Here is a 16,140-nt window from a genome sequence, read left to right on the forward strand (position 1 = left end):
AATACACACTTACTGTAGCCAGCTGTTGCCGAGTTGCCTCCATACCCATAGCTGCCATACCCAGCGCCTAGAAAGGAACCGACAGCGTTATCAGGGCTGGAGGCAGGTCTCCTCTGCATCTGCCTCTCCCAGCATCTCAGCTCAACCCTAGAGGGCCCACACACCCGAGAGAGCAAGACAGGCCCATGGGTATGGGACAAGGTTCCTCACCAGCATTCATGTAGTTTCCATGGTTGGCGCCACCAAATCCTCTTCCTCTACCCCGACCACGGATGCTCCCTCCTCTTCCCCGCCCTCGAAGGTTTGGGGGTGGGGGCACTTCGTTGTGCATGGGGCCTCCCATGCCAAAACCAGGGTTATGTGGCTGGACAGGAAAGAACAGACAAGTTACATTCGCCTCATTTTCAGATCACAGAAGAATCCATGCCAAGCTTAAGAGATTCAGGGGCAGCCAGTTACCTTAGCAGCAAATTTCAGTCCACCTCTGACAGGCACAGGTGCTCTCTTCTTCTTATTGGCTTCCAGGGAGAGAGGGGCATCAGGGAATAGCTTTTCTAGCGCAGCAAGGGCAGCATGTGCTTTTGCCACCTTTTTATTTGAGCCAGCACCTTGAAACTTCTGTCCATCTACCTCGACCTGAAAGAACAGACATGTGTCAGGGGTGATCGAAAACCTCCCAATGGGGCAAGGGGACTCTCCAAAGATTCCAGGCCTCCACAGGAACTGCTCCAGGATCACTCACCTCCATCACAAAGCGCTTGTCATGGCTGCCACCAGTCTCTGAGATGAGCTCATACTTGAGGCCACGCCTCTTCTCATTAAGTTCCATGACGGGGTTCTTGCCATGCTTGGTCAGAATCGGCCCCTGCTGTTTTATGTTCTCAGGGAAAAAGGAAAAAAACACACACACAAACCCAACACACTCAGCCAAGGGCTGTCCAACACGTGCTGTATAGCCACTACTGCATCACAGCCCTCCACTCCATGTATCCTGCTGTCCCACACCACCCTCGCCTCTGAAAATCACCTGTGAGCCTCCCAGCAATAAGATGACCTCCACCTGCACCCTCTTCTTCTGGGAAATGGCCTATCATTGACTGAGGGTCACCCCAGGACATCCCTGAGTGCTAGGTCAACATCAGCAAAGCCTTCTGGGTAGTAGCTCAAAGGCTCACATCCAGTTCCCCCTATAGGTTCCCAGACTGGAAGGTGACTCCTTTGCGAGAAAATGAGGAGGACCAGCAACCATCCAGGTTCACAGGACACAAGGCTGCCTGCACTACCCTGTTGTGCTATCCAGCGCCCACCATGGGCTCACCTCGGTAGTGGGATCCGCAGTAAAGGCAGCAGTGGGGGTCGAAGCGGCTTCTACCACAGGTGGAGGAGCCATGACAGCTGGCTTGGCCTCAGTTTCCTCAGCCGAGTCCTCCCCCTTACTGGAGTCTCTGCCTTCAGCACCGGTAGGCAAGCCCATATCCTGTAACACCTGGGAGGGAGATCCGCAAGGCCCCCGTGAGGGATGGGGCTCAGCACTGGGACACTATAAATCAGAAGCTCCGAGGGTGGTACCCAGCAATTTGCAGGGTGTTGCTTCCTTTAGCTCCCCACATGCCCAACCATGTGTGGACACCTTCCGCCTGTCAGCCATGCTGACAAAGGCATTCTTGCCACATGTGATTTGACGAACATTAAAAAACCTAACCATTTCATTGTTTGTATACCCTCCCTAAGCCTCATAGTGTTTGCAGCTAGAACTTAAATAGGAGACGACAGGTATGAAAAAATCCTAGATGAACAAAGTGCTTTTGCTGTCTAAAGGAAAAGCATACGTTGGATAATGCCACCAGCTACCGTACCTTAACAGCCACATGCAGCTTGGCAGTCTTTTTGGATGGTCCGGAGGCCTCGAATGAGCTGCCATCTACTTCCACAGACATGGTGAAGATGGGGGCATGGACCGGCCCCGCCTGGGAAACCAGTTTATACTGCAGCCCGGGCTTCAGCTGGTTCAGCCTCATCAGGGCATTCATAGCCTGGGGAGGCTCTGCCTTCTCCTCTAGAGAAAGACCACCAACATCACTCTGGAACATCAGTCAGTTCTGAACCGGGGAGGGGATCACTTCTGATATGGGCTTTTGTAACGGGATATGACGGATTGGGCAGCTGCAAGGCCTTGTCTATGCTGTTCCCACGTACACGCCACTGCTGAGGTCACCAGTAGGGGCACACCCCCTCCCCACTTGTCTTCTGTACCCATATGATATACTTAACCATTTTAAAGACATCTTATATATGTCTGAAAAAATTCAGGTGTCTCCCTACTTTGTGATTAACCTTAAATGGAGACAGATGGAGGATAAAAAAGGCCTAGGAACAAATGCCGGTACCTTTCTTCTGAATCTTCTTCTTCTTTTTGCTGGGAGACTTTTCCTCTCCATCCTCCTCCATTGGGCGTTTCATTGGCGTAATGGCGTAGGTGGTACTGGGGGGGATTTGAACTGAAAGAGATCAGGACAGAAGTAGTTAAGAGACTAGTCTGGTGCTCTGTGAGGGGCTCACAAGGCCGCTGCCCAACTTGGAACCCTTGGCAGACTTACCCGTGTAGTCCACTGGGTTTTCATTCTTTGGTTTCTTGGGCATCTTAGAAGGCAGAGGGTCCATACCCAGGACTTTATGCAGCTGTCCAAATGCAGCAAGTCGCAGAGCATGCTGGAAAAGGGGAAGAGGAACAGGAACCTGACTCAGCCGCCCTGTGTGCCTGGCCAAGGTGTGTACGCTTGCTAATGCCTTCTGGAAGGGGCAGGAGCTGAGGGGTTGCTAATGGTCTCCCCTAAAATAGCAAGGGGTCCCCCAACAGCCAGGGGAGGGCCTGACTTCCAGGACCCAGCCTTGCTGTGGGGGAAGGCCAGCCTGTGACCACCCGCCTCAAGAGGAATACAGGAGACCCCAATCTGGGGACTGGTTGCCACACGGAGCCACGTGGTGGGCCTGCAAGGGAAGGACCCCTGGAAAAATCTAAACAGCAAATACATCTCCCCACTGAACTCGGTGTCTGAAAACAACACCCGAGCAGGCGGAGGAGCAGGCTACAACCACGCGTGGCACCAGGGGAAAGAAGCAGCCCAGATTGGGGCGCCCTGTATCAGGCACAATCCCTTCGCCTTCAGTCCCAACCTGAGCCTACTGTCCAGTGGCGACCCTGAGAATACCCAGTAATGGAACTAGAAGCCAGTGATTACAGACTGGGTAAGGGCTCACGGTGGCAATGGCGATGACTATACCTGCGCACTCTGTGTGATATCTTCCCGTTGCTGTCTGTCTAGATGCCCAATAGCATCAGTGGCTTCTTTTTCACAAGGGTCATAAATGCCAGAACCATCTGAAGGCAGGAAACAAGGAAGATATGCAGAGGATTATCCTTTAGTGTCTCGGAAGAGTTGTACTGGCTGAGGGAACCAGATGCGTTACCCCCCGCGCCCCATCCACACCCAGCTCTGGAAAACACGCTGAGCTCGGTGACCCACTCAGCATCCAGCCCATGAGAGAAATAATCCACATGTGTCTCAGAGCAAGGAGCTCACATGGGAGTGGGTCACCAGTGCCCCGGATCCGCCCTGAGTCACAGCTGCGGAGCCGGCACAGGGCTGGATATGATGGTGCAAGAGGGTAGTCACATGCTTTAGCCCTATGGGGACATGGAGCTGCTGCTGCCCTAACCCGGTCAGGGGACCCGCCAGGAAGTGGCCTCAGGGCCTTGATCCCTGTCCTTTTCCTGTAACTTGCAAAGCACAAGGCCCCAACCTGGCATCACGATGCCCGACGCCAGGCACTCCAGCACTCTCCGCAGGGCCTCGCCAGCACCCATGGGTCTGTTGGCTGTGCCGATGGACTTTTCACAGAGAAGCTCAAGGGGCTGAAAGGCAAGAGGGATAGTTAGCCCATGTCCAGGGGTGGGGGGTGGGGGTGGTTGGCCAATGCTGAGGAGCTGTCACTGTGTATATGTGAGGAGGGGCTAGCATGGAAAGTCACAGCCATTCAAGTTCACAAGTCAGGGCTAAGCCAAAGATAGGACACGTAGATCAGGGCTCAGCCAACTTTTCCTTAAAGGGCCAGACATTCAATCTTTTCAGCCACATTGGCCAGGAGGCCAAGTTAAAGTTATTTTGTAGGTACTTATATTTAAAATTACAAAAACATCCTTAAGTATGTGCTGTAAAACAGGCAGCTGGCCAGAATTGGCCTGTAGGCCTATTTGCTGACTGCTGGCCAAGAGTAGCCACAAAGGCTTCATCATGAAGCCGAGCATGTCACAGTATGTGCTAGCACCCTCCGTAGGCTAAGCTGTGTACCTCCTCAACAGTGATGGGGGTCCTGGTCTCACTTTCACCTTCCACCCAGGATGTGGCATACAGCAGTTGCTAAACAAGCAGCTAGGATGGGGACACATCAGCCACACCCCAAAGGGCCACTCTAGCCCAGATACCAGAAGATATTCCTGGGCTATGGAAGAAGGTCCCTGGTACACAATCCCCAGGTGGCCATAGCTAGAAGGTGCCTTACCCATCCTCTTAGAGGACCCCAGGTGGGCACTCGGGTGCACAGGTCCCTCAGGACCCGGATGACAATAACACAAGACTTCAGCCCATTGGCTCTGGCCTAGAGGAACAAAGCACAGGCTCTTTACACAAGGCACCTACCGGAACACAAGGCAAACATGAACAACACAAGTCTCAGGGTGCTACTTTGTCCAGGGTAAAGGATGAACATTCACAACCATCAAGTGTGTGGTTGGCAGTGATGCCACTGTGTGGACGATAATAATGTTACTCTTGGCACAAAGCAGCAGCAACCCACCTACTCAGTCACAAGCCTCCTTGGGGGACTGGCAATTGGTTTATGCGTGCTGCATTAGCAACTGCATGCCTGCAGGTGCTAAACTCTGCACGGCACTGGTCAACATTACTGAAACTTTACAGTGCAAGTTAGCCACGTTAAAACTTAGGAATTCTCTACCAAAAGACAAATAGAAGAACAAAATGCAAACCTGGAACCACTTGGCGTGTCGGAGGGACGCCAAGGCAGCAAGGCATTTCTGCCTGTCCAGGACGTCCGGGGGGTCGTTGACTGATAGCGTTTCTATTCATGGATGGAATAAGAAGACAAGGCACAGTTTGACCAAGGGGTTTCTGTCAGGTGGAAAGGGGATGTGGCAGCTTCCTAAAGAGCAGTGGAGGTTCCCAGAATCTCAAGTCATCTCTACCCTGGACCAGGGAAGGAGAAGCCTGAGTGTGTCAACTCTGCCCAGAGAGGAAATTGCAAAAATTGGAGGCCCCTCCAAAAAAAAACAAAAACAAAAAAAACCACGAAAATACAAGTGGGAAGTTACTCTACAAGGAATAATCCCATAGGGGAGGGAATAGATAGGTGGATCCTATCTTCTAATAGACTGTTACCATGCTTTCTCCCCGGCATCTCCCAATAAATTAGCTGTATTAAAATTTCCAATAGAGGAAAAAAAACCACACACACAAAAAAACCCTACAAAAAAACAAAAACAAAACAGTGGTGGGGGGGAGTCGAAATGAACTCCCTCTCTGCTTCCCACAACAGCCATCCCAAGGCATCTGCCGCAAAGGGGACCACCTCCACCCACCAGGCAGGACTGCCCTAGCCCCAGCCCTTGACAGAGAGAGTCCTGTTGGTCAAAGGTCCAGCTTCCCTAAACTGATAAACTAAAAGGGCTTTGGTAGTTGGATTCAGGTATCAGAACCAAAGGTAATCAAAGAACAGCAACAAGGGTGCTAAGTGTGAGCCCATGCTGCAGCAAAGCTGGTGTTTGTAGTTCTACCGTGTGCGTATCAGGGATTTGGATAAGGCCTGTTCCCTTAATTTGTGGTGTGATGTTTGTGATAAAAAAATTCACACAAGAGGGAAGCCCTGGGAGGACTCTGAGTTGTGAAAGCATTATTAGTGTCTGAACTTTTGTTTTTTGAAAAATCACACAACTGTTTAACTTTGTATCAGCTCTTTGCATTTCAATTACTGAGCTGATCAAAGCAGCCAATGGAAGGAAGACAAATGAAGAAGCCCTCAGTTCTGCTGCACCACAAGCTGCTAGTACAACTCCATCATGATGTTTACGCAGAAGCCATATGGTTGTCTCCCATAATTTAAAAAAACTGTAACATCACCCTGGACATACTTTTTCAAGGCCACAGAAGAGAATGGCTCAATAGAAAAGCCAACTGTAACACTGATGACAGCATTCAAGGATTAAGACAAACCAAAATGGTGCAATCCTCTGAAAAGTGCTACTCACTTTTAGTGCAACTGTTTGATCAAACTCCCCAGTACCAAAACAGGAGATGTGATCTCAGAGTAAAAGTGGGCAAAGCTACACCAGTATCCTTTTATCAACGAAGCCTAAAACTGAATAGCACATTTGAGTAGTGAGGGAACACCAAGTTTCCAAAGTCCTGCTGGCCTTCTCAGCCTCCCTACCTCCAGCTAATACTTTCTCCATTTCTTCTCTGACAACGGGGGATGTCAGGTGGATAGTCAGGGACAATGGAGGCTCTTTTGTATTTTTTATCACTATCGCAGCATCATCGACAGATTGGAGTATTTCGTACTTATCTTCTGTAACAGCCTAAAAAAAGAAAATGCAATTTTCAAAATACTTTCTCAAGGGAATCCACACTTCTAGTTAGCCCCACTGGTTGTTGCAGAAAACAGGCCAATGTCTTGGGGTGTGATGGACAGCAGGCCCTTCATCTAGGGGGTCAGGACCTCCCTCTAATTGGCAAGGTCTATGGCTATTTTCCAGTACTTCATAGACAAAGATGTCATTTTTCACAGGAAGCTTCATAATGCAACATGCAAGAGTTTAGGGCCTGAGAGCGTGAATCCTCCTTTTGTCATTTGCTAGTTGCGTGACTTTAGACAAATCACTTAATCTCATTATGACTCCTATTTCTAGCCCTGGCAGGTGTGGTTCTGTTGGTTGGGCGTTGTCCTGTGCACTGAAAGGTTGCTGAGTTGATTCCTGGGTCAGGGCACATTGATGTTTCTCTCTCTCTAAAAATATCAATAAGTCTTAAAAAACTCCCAAAACATTGTGGCTTCTAATTTGTAAAATGGACTTAATGACATGACCTACGCCACAAGGCTGCAGGAGGCTTAAACTGGACTCTGGATGGAAAGCTCAGCGCGCAGCACAAAGTGAGCATCTAGGAACTATTTCCACACCGGGATGAGCAGCCACCAATGTGTGGAGTGAAAACGATGTGCAGTAAAATAGTTTGTCGTGTGGTGCATATTAAAGCACGTACTCACTGCAAATGCATGTCTCTATAAGGATGGTCACAATGGTCTGACTCTGTTTTTTTAATACCAGTTTACATGCCTTGATGAAGGAAAGTCAAGCTTTTATTATTTTTTAAAGGGAAACAAAGTAAGTTTCAAATGTAGGGAAGACAACTGTACTTCCAAAAATCTAAACTGGGGGTTTTGCTCCTCCGCAGTACTGGCCTTCAGGCCGGATCATTCTGAGAGTGGGTCTGTCTTGTGCATTGTAGGGTGATGAGCAGCATACCGCCACCCTCTACCCAATAGATGCCAGTAGCACTCTACTCTTCACACTGTGACAACCAAAACTGTCCCCAGAAACTACCATATGTCTCCTGGGTGTGTGTGCGTGCAAATTTGCCGGTCAAAAACAAAACAAACAACAACAAAAAACCCATTCATCCAGAGATGAGACAGGAGGAGGAGCAGACTTGAAGTATGAAAGTGATTCCATCCAAGGTTTCTGGCTTTGAAGATGAGGGAAGCCTCAGTAATGGAATACAGCAGTGGCCTATAGGTGCTGGGAATGACCCTCGGCTAACACAACCAGCAAGAAGGCAAGAAACTTAGTCCTACCACTACAAGGAACTGAATTATGTCAACAACCTGAATGAACAGGATAGTTTCTCCTCTACAGCCTGATTTTGGCCCACAGAGACCTACACAGGACTTCTGACCTCCAGAACTGAAAGATAATATATCTGTGTTGTTTTAAACAAAACAAAACAAAAACAAAACAAAAAAGCCACAACCCACCAATCTAAATAGATAAAAATGTAGTTTATTTGCATCTTTCTCTAAAACCCACTCTTTATATATAAAAAAAGTTGTCCTTCTGCTCAGTTGGTTGAGCATCATCCCATGCACTGAAGGTAATGCTGGTTCACATCAATGTTTCCCTTTCACACTGATGTCTCTCTCTCCCCCCACCCTCTAAAAAATCAGTAAGAAAAAAAAAAAGTCCTTCCTTCAGAAACATTTTCATCAGCTTAATTTTCTTCAATTAATATGCTTTTAATAGACAAGGATAAAATTAACTTAAAATTACTTACTATTAAAACAGAAAAGCTAGGGTTTCATCTTAAATAGCACCTCAGAATGACCTATTGTAGTGCATTAGCTTCACATTTCAATTCTGCCCTTTGTCCTGAATCCCAAATTGTCAGTCACAAGGGACAGAATGCAACCAACTGATGTTCCCTCTCACATCAATGCGCCCCCCCCCCCCAATCAATAAGCATATCGTAAGAATTTTAAAAAAAAGTGAATGGTATTTCTAAGGAATGAGTTTTACTTCTTTTGTTTTTGCTAATCCTGTCATTAAATCCAGGAGGCAGCCGGTTGCAGTGATGTGTGGAGGTTCTGAAGCTAGGGGTGCCGGTGTCTGTTACTCTTCCCAAACACCTTGTTGGATAAAGCCCTATCTACAAGGAGCATTGTGAAGATGAAATGATACATGTAAAATGTATGCCTGGCCCTGGCAGGGTGGCTCGGTTGGTTGGAGTGTTACCTTCTATACCAAATGATTGTGGGTTTGTTTCCTAGTCATTTGTAAGGTGTGGGTTCCATCCCCTGTAGGGACACATGCGGGAGGCAACCAACTGGTGTTTGTCTCCCTTTTCCTCTCTCTCTAAAAATCAAAAACATGCCCTGAGGCGAGGATTAAGGGAAAAAATAGGATCTGATTTTTAAAAAGGTTTCGATGATGTCAAAGTTTAGATCAGAGGGAAAGAGTTAATTATACTATCTATTCATCCATCCTCCCACCCAGCCATCCAATGGAGTCTGGATGTGAAATTCAAGCCTACTGAGGCCCTAGAACAGTGCAGCCTAGTATATGGTAGGTACTGGGTCCTTCCTCGAAGCCAGTGTCTGGGCACCACTGCAGTCACCCAGCCGTTGTCCTCAGATCCTAAGTGGCTCTGCAGCACCCTGTCCTTTCCCTATTGAGGTGTGAGCACAGCAGGTATAAGGATGGGTGTAGAGTATGTCTTTTGGCACATGTCACAGTTGGGCATCTCTTCCTCTGCCCCACCCAGTGGAGGTGGTCACACTCACAGTGAGCTGGATGGCCAGGTTGTCAGCCACCTTGTCCAGGAGGGCAGTTGTGGGTTTCTCCTTGCATAGCAGCACCAGCTCCAGGTCCAAGTCCCCCTTGAGCAGGAGGCCCTTTGCCACAAGGCCAACACGCATTACACCCCGCAGGGTTCTGGTCATATGCTCCGTCTTTTGCTCCCTGAAGGACAGATCAACGCATGCTATGTGAGGGATTCAGACTGGCCAGAACCCAGAAAGGCTGGAGTTTCTTCAGAAAGGAAATGCTCAACTCTAAACTAGTCAGTCTCCCTAGAAAGAAGAAAAACAAACAAAAAACCACAACAAAACCTCAAACTTACCCGGCCCCTTCTTTGCTCTCATCCTCTGGGGGCGCGTCCAAGTTCTCAGACTCGGCATGTTCACTGCTGCCTTTCTCCTGCTCATCAATCCAATCAGACACAGCTTTGAGCGCCCGCTCTGTGTGGGACACCATGTTCTGGACTGCCTCCAGTTCCTCTTGGGTTGGATAAACAGAAGAATGCTTTGCCATCACGTGGCGATCATCATTCACAAAAATTCGCAATGGACGCTGAAAATGTGAAAATTCAGTTAAAACCAATGTGAAGAGATCAAGCAACCCACCACTTACCTTTCAGGCTGCATAACTCATAACTATGCTTTTTGTGTGAAAATAAGACCACAGTAGCCCCCCCCCCCCCTTCTCCACGGAGGATACATTCCAAGACCCCCAGTGATGTCTGAAACTACGGATAGTACCAAACCCTATATATACTGTTTTTTCCCTATGCATACATACCTATGATAAAGTGTAATTTATAAATTTGGCACAGTAAGAGATTAACAACAAATAATATAATTTAACAATATACTGCAATAAAGGTTATGTAAATGTGGTATTTCTCTCTCTCTCTCTGAAAATATCTCACTGTACTGTACTATCGTTCCTTGTCTTCTTGTGAGGTGATGATGACAAAATGCCTACTTGATGAAGTGAGGTGAATCTGAATTGCTTATTTCTGGAATTTTCCATAATATTTAGCCTGCGGTTGACAAGGGGTAAGCAAAGCCAAGCCGTGGATGGTGAGGAATTAGTGTACAGGGGAGGACAAAAGTAGGTTTATAGATGTAATACAAATTAATAATACAATAATTAATAAATAACAGTACAAGAATAAACTGTGTTTCACATACAACTGTAAACCCATTTTTGCCCATCCCTGTATATGAACACTCAGAAAAGGACAACTAGACATAACAGTGGTTCTTTCTCTAGGCAGTAGGGGAAGGGGTCACTTATATTTCTATATTATTTGAATTGTTACACTATGTAGTAGAATTCAAGTTAAATGAAAAATAGAATCAAATATATTGAGGCAATACTACAAACATCTGTACATGTATGAAGAAATAGTACCTATGATTAAAGAAAAAGTTTCTTACCATTTTTACTTCTTTTTCTGTAGTGTCTGGAAATCAAATTTTGCTTATATTTTCAAATTGTGACAGATTTCCTTGGTGTTATCAATACTTCAGCTATCTATAAAATCAGAAAATCTTTTTAGTTTCAAATTTCATAGATGAATGAATTTTAGAGGACAGCAGCGCTGACTCATTAAGAAGCCCCATTAACACAGCAGGACACATCTTTATTTTCAAGTAATCACTGCTAAGCCAAGGTACAAATAACTAATTAATTATAAAGTTCCCTAAAAATGAAAAGAGCTGGCTTCTAGAAGCAAAATCTCACTTCAGGCCCACACTCAGATGATTTTTACTTCTTCTATCTTCTTTCATCATTTCTTATATAAAGTATGCCAATTTTTACAAATATAAAGGAAAAGATGGATTCTGGTCCTTAAGGGTAATGAAGAAATGGAAGAAGCAAGAGACAGGGCTCTAAAAGGATCCTATAAACTGGAAAGGCAAGAACCTTCTGAAATACCAGGTAGATGTGACCACTGCACCACAAAGACACACCTGTGGGTTCATCCTTGGAGAGGCTGAGACAACTGAAACGCACAACAGAAGTCTTCAAGACAAACACAGCTATAATTATAATTCTGACTACAACCTACTCAACCCCCACTCTGTGTGAACATTCTGGTCCACACAGAAATCTCCCAAATGAGTAAACAACAACAAAAAACCCGTCAGCACAACATGGAACAGATAAATATACCCATTGCATACAACCACCTAACAGCTAGCTCTGTCAATCTAAGCCAGTCACTAGCCAGGGCAGCAGGCTCATCCTGGAAAGGCACTCACTTTTAGGATAAATGTCAACATGATTGGCCAAAACAAGAATTCCCACAATGTTTTAGGGTTACCTAGTAACAGAACTGAAAATGTAAAGGTTCCACGCCTTGGCTATTGTGGCTCAGTTGGATGGAGCGTCATCCAGTGCACCCAAGGGTTTCAAGTTCAATTCCTGGTCAGCACACACACCTAGGTTGCAGGTATGGAAGGCAACTGACTGCTGTTTCTCCCTCTCCCTCTCTTATTTCCTCTGTCTCTCTCTTTCTAAAATAAATTTTTTTAAAAAGGGAGGATACAGCCAAAACCGGTTTGGCTCAGTGGATAGAGCGTCGGCCTGCGGACTGAAAGGTCCCGGGTTCGATTCCGGTCAAGGGCATATACCTGGGTTGCGGGCACATCCCCAGTGGGAGATGTGCAGGAGGCAGCTGATCGATGTTTCTCTCTCATGGATGTTTCTAACTCTATCTCTCTCCCTTCCTCTCTGTAAAAAATCAATAAAATATATATTTTTTAAAAAATAAAATAAAATGGGAGGATACAATCCAAACTTTATACTATTTAAAGAAAAAAATGTTTTAAATCACTTTTAATTCAATTTATTTGTAGGTTTTTTTGTTTCATTTTGTTAATCCTCACCTGAGGATATTTTTTCATTAGAGTAGAAGGGAGAGGGAGAGACAGAGAGAGAAATATTGATATGAGAGAGACACATTGATTGGTTGATTGCCTCCTGCACATGGCCCAACCAGGGCCGGGATTGAGCCTGCAACCGAGGTACGTGCCCTTGCCTAGAACTGAACCCAGGACCCTTTAGTCCCAGGGCTGACGCTCTATCCACTGAGCCAAACCAGCTAGGGCTAAAGAAAAAAATTTTAAGGTTCCAAATAACTTGAAAATCTAAGGAGGCCAAATGCCCCTGCAGCAAATACCAGGTGGGGTTCACAGGCTTCATGGTAAGGCACAAGTAGGAATGGGGAGTGAATGACCACTCCCTGGACTCAGCTTCTGGCTGTGCGTGGGCCCTTGATGAGCCACTAGGTCACTACCAAGTGGGAGCTTCTGCACAGACGTGAGCCTGAACCCTGCTTGCCCAGCCACTACCTGTGTGGTCTTGAGATTTCTCTGGAGCTTCCTTCTATGCCTGCAAAAAGGAAGCAACCCCTCTCTCTCTGCAGGAGAATTGTGAAGTGAGTATGTCAACCCAAGGAAAGCGTGAAGCTGCATCTACACCACCACGCTGCTGTGGAAGCCTAGCGCTAGTGACATGCATGCAAAAATGCATTCTGTAGTAATAATGAATTATCACTATTCAGTTAGAGACAAATGATATTGTGGTTGTGTTTGAAAAGAATGTTTTTACCTATTAGATACACATTGAGAAAATTTTATGGTTGAAAGTATATGCCTGATATTTGCTCTTAAATACTCCAATGAGGCAGAGGATAAAAGAAGATTGCAAAATGTTGATAACTGTTGACGCTAGGGGATGGGTATATTGGAATTCATTTGTGCATGTTTAAAAATTTCCTTTTTGTTAAATGCATAAGCAGTCTTACAAAAGTGCAGCCATGGCAGGTAATCTAAAAATCAAACCAAAGCTCAGAAAACTAATTCTAAACTACCAAGAAACAGAAATCATAGCTTAATGGTGAGGACCAGTGTTAAAAAAACCACCACTCCTAGCCATATCTGTGCTGTAACTTCATCAATCTGATAAAGAAGGCTGGTGTTTAAAAGCATATTTGTTCAACACGTATTTAGTGTGCACCTTCTCCATGCCAGGCCACAGGCTAGCTGCTGGGACAGTGTTGGACACGGCCTGGAAGTCCCGTTCACTTGGACTTGGCCAGCTAGCAAACCCTGAAGGACAAACTCCCTCCCTCTAAACCTGATGAGGCTCAGGAGCAAATACTTCACCGTTTACCTATACCATCTACTCATCTCACATCCCTCCTCCAACACAAATACCAAATGTAGAGACTTTAAAAATAATAGTTTTCAAAAAATAAAGTTTCTAACCAAGGTTCCAGATGGCTGACCTTTTTATCCAGGGCTTTTGTAGGATTGATATTGTCTAAAACCTACTTAAAAGGAGCCCCTGGGAGAAGTGGCTGATTCAGCACCTGATACAGGAACTGTACCTGGGTGGGCCTGGGTCAAGCTGCAGTGTCAGAAACTGCTCAAGAGACTGATGCAGTCTTGTCCAAAGAACAAGAAGCCGACTTGTAAGGGCTCCGACTGGCTACATTTGGGGCAACTGAGTATCAATAAATAAATAGTTTCCTATATGAAGTTCTAGAACAGGTAATACTAATAAATGAGAAAAAATTCCGAACAGCTGTTGCTTCTGGTTTCAAGGAACACCTGGAAAGGGGCCCAAGGGCACTTTCTGGGTGTGTTGGTCATGATCTACATCTTGGTAGGGGTTGAGTGTATGCAGTGGTTAGAGTTCACTCAATGGTATATTCAAGACCTGTGGCCCGGCTGGTGTGGCTCAGCGGTTTAGCATCAAACTATGAACCAGGAGGTCAGGGTTCGATTCCTGGTCAGGGCACATGCCTGGGTTGCGGGCTCAAATCCCGTGTGAGGCGTAGGAGGCAGCTGATCAATGATTCTCTCTCATCACTGATGTCTCTCTCTCCCTTCCTCTCTGAAATCAATAAAAATATATACAAAAAAGACCTGTGCATTACTTCAAAAGAAAAAAAAGGACTGTACATAAATACTGGACTCTGGTTAATATTACAAGGGAAGCCCTGGCTGGTTTGGTTCAGTGGATAAAGTATCAGCCTGCGGACTGAAGGGTCTCAGGTTCAATTCTAGTCAAGGGCACATGCCTGGGTTGCAGGCTCAATCCCGTGTGGGGTGTGCAGGAGGCAGCCAATCAACGATTCTCTCTCATCATTGACGTTTCTATCCCTTTCCCTCTCCCTTCCTCTCTGAAATAAATAAAAATATATTTTAAAAAATGTATTACAAGGGAAGAGTTCAACTTTCTGCTTACTTTGAAGTGCACCATAAAAATAAAGTAGGCTGAAGGATGAACAGAACAGATTGATGGACAGATATGCGAAACAGTCAAATATCAATGGCAGAATCTAGGGTGCATATAGAGGTAGGCATTCACCGTAAAACTGTCACCTTTTGTGTATGTTTAAATTTTTCATAATAAGAATTTTCAAATACATAACTAAAATTCATTAAGCACACTGCATTTATAAAAATCCATAATGATAACTTAAAAAATTAGTAATAGCCTTGGCTGGTGTGGCTCAGTTGGATGGGCACTGTCCTGTGCAGAAAAAGGTTGCTAATTCAATTCCTGGTCAGGGGCATGCAGGAGATAGCTGATCTATGTTTCTCTCACATCGATGATTCTCTCTCAAAACCAATACAAAATTAAGTAATAATGATTGGCCACCACCAGATATGCCTACATTCCAACTCCATACTCTAAAAACTACTAACAATGTCAGGTGACGAACTGAGGTAAGCAGCCTAAAACTCCCCTTTTCCCACTGGGGAACAAGATATTCATTGTGTCAAAATATAAGTCCACGGAAAGTGCCACTCGACACCTACCCCCAAATGCACCCCTCTGCTGTATTCACCTCACCGTTTAAAACTCAAGAACCTGGGTGTGCCTCTGCTTCAACAGGCTGTGTCATTTGATCCTCCTCTGAGGGGATTCACTGGGCTATGGCTGGCTCTGACCACCAAGTTTGGCCCATCTGCAGTCCCTTCATCCCTGGCCCTCCTCCTTTAGACCAGGTCTTGGTGGTGATGCCTCCTGATTCAGGTGGACAAAGTGATTCACATGGACAAAGCAAGTAAAAGTACTAATTACCTGAACTAAAACAAACATTTAAAAACTGGAGTCAACACTCCTTTGCAGGGGGAAAAAAGAACTGGCCTTGCCCTGACTGGTTTGGCTCAGTGGATAGAACACTGACCTGCGGACTGAAAGGTCTCAGGTTCAATTCCGGTCAAGGGCATGTACCTTGGTTGCGGGCACATCCCCAGTAGGTGTGCAGGAGGCAGCTGATCGATGTTTCTAACTCTCTATCCCTCTCTCTTCCTCTCTGTAAAAAACCAATAAAATGCTAGCAGAGTACACACAAGAAGAAAAGTAACTGCACTAGATGATAAAGACTGGGGTGGACCTCTTTCTTAATGTCCAGTGTCCTTTGTCTTAAAATTTGGTGCAACATGTCAAAAAAAAAAATCAATAAAATGTATAAAAAAAAAGAACTGGCGTTGCTTGTCTCAGTGTGAACCCAGATCTGTCACCCAACCTAGCCTCTCAGAAGCCAGATGCTCTGGTCTTGAATACCAGGGAATCCATCTCATTAATGGACACAGGGGTCTTCTGGATGAGCAGAAACCTTTAAAAAAAATCGTAGACCCCTACCAATCTAACTTTAAACAAAAGCTGTGAAAGGCTGCACAAAGCCGTTCCTGCAACCTCATTTATGA

The 16,140-nt window shown here is 45.9% G+C and overlaps 1 protein-coding gene and 1 non-coding gene across 11 annotated transcripts in view; one reads left to right on the top strand and one right to left on the bottom strand.

Annotated features, from left to right (window-relative positions):
* ILF3 (interleukin enhancer binding factor 3) overlaps positions 1-16,140 on the bottom strand; it is a 47,645-nt gene that overhangs the window by 19,406 nt on the left and 12,099 nt on the right. For 8 of the 10 annotated variants that reach the window (XM_023746680.1, XM_023746679.1, XM_023746682.1 and 5 more), the window contains exons 2-17: positions 10,846-10,942; positions 9,744-9,973; positions 9,406-9,583; positions 6,502-6,649; positions 5,045-5,136; positions 4,561-4,656; positions 3,802-3,913; positions 3,282-3,379; positions 2,598-2,709; positions 2,388-2,498; positions 1,857-2,056; positions 1,319-1,486; positions 743-868; positions 460-636; positions 211-364; positions 14-67 (exon numbers count right to left, since the gene is read on the bottom strand). In XM_023746680.1, the coding sequence (XP_023602448.1) occupies positions 14-67; positions 211-364; positions 460-636; positions 743-868; positions 1,319-1,486; positions 1,857-2,056; positions 2,388-2,498; positions 2,598-2,709; positions 3,282-3,379; positions 3,802-3,913; positions 4,561-4,656; positions 5,045-5,136; positions 6,502-6,649; positions 9,406-9,583; positions 9,744-9,973; positions 10,846-10,848 (2,059 nt within the window). In that variant the 5' untranslated portion in view covers positions 10,849-10,942. Of the gene's footprint in view, positions 1-13; positions 68-210; positions 365-459; positions 637-742; positions 869-1,318; positions 1,487-1,856; positions 2,057-2,387; positions 2,499-2,597; positions 2,710-3,281; positions 3,380-3,801; positions 3,914-4,560; positions 4,657-5,044; positions 5,137-6,501; positions 6,650-9,405; positions 9,585-9,743; positions 9,974-10,845; positions 10,943-16,140 lie in introns of those variants that run through there. The other 2 variants (XM_023746681.1, XM_023746683.1) reach the window with 2 other exon arrangements.
* Positions 15,730-15,877, top strand: LOC111823840. The gene has a single exon (XR_002826953.1). It is a non-coding gene; the product is annotated as a small nucleolar RNA SNORA81 (small nucleolar RNA).

Source organism: Myotis lucifugus, unplaced genomic scaffold (assembly GCF_000147115.1).
Source record: "Myotis lucifugus unplaced genomic scaffold, Myoluc2.0 scaffold_719, whole genome shotgun sequence".
NCBI lineage: Eukaryota > Metazoa > Chordata > Mammalia > Chiroptera > Vespertilionidae > Myotis > Myotis lucifugus.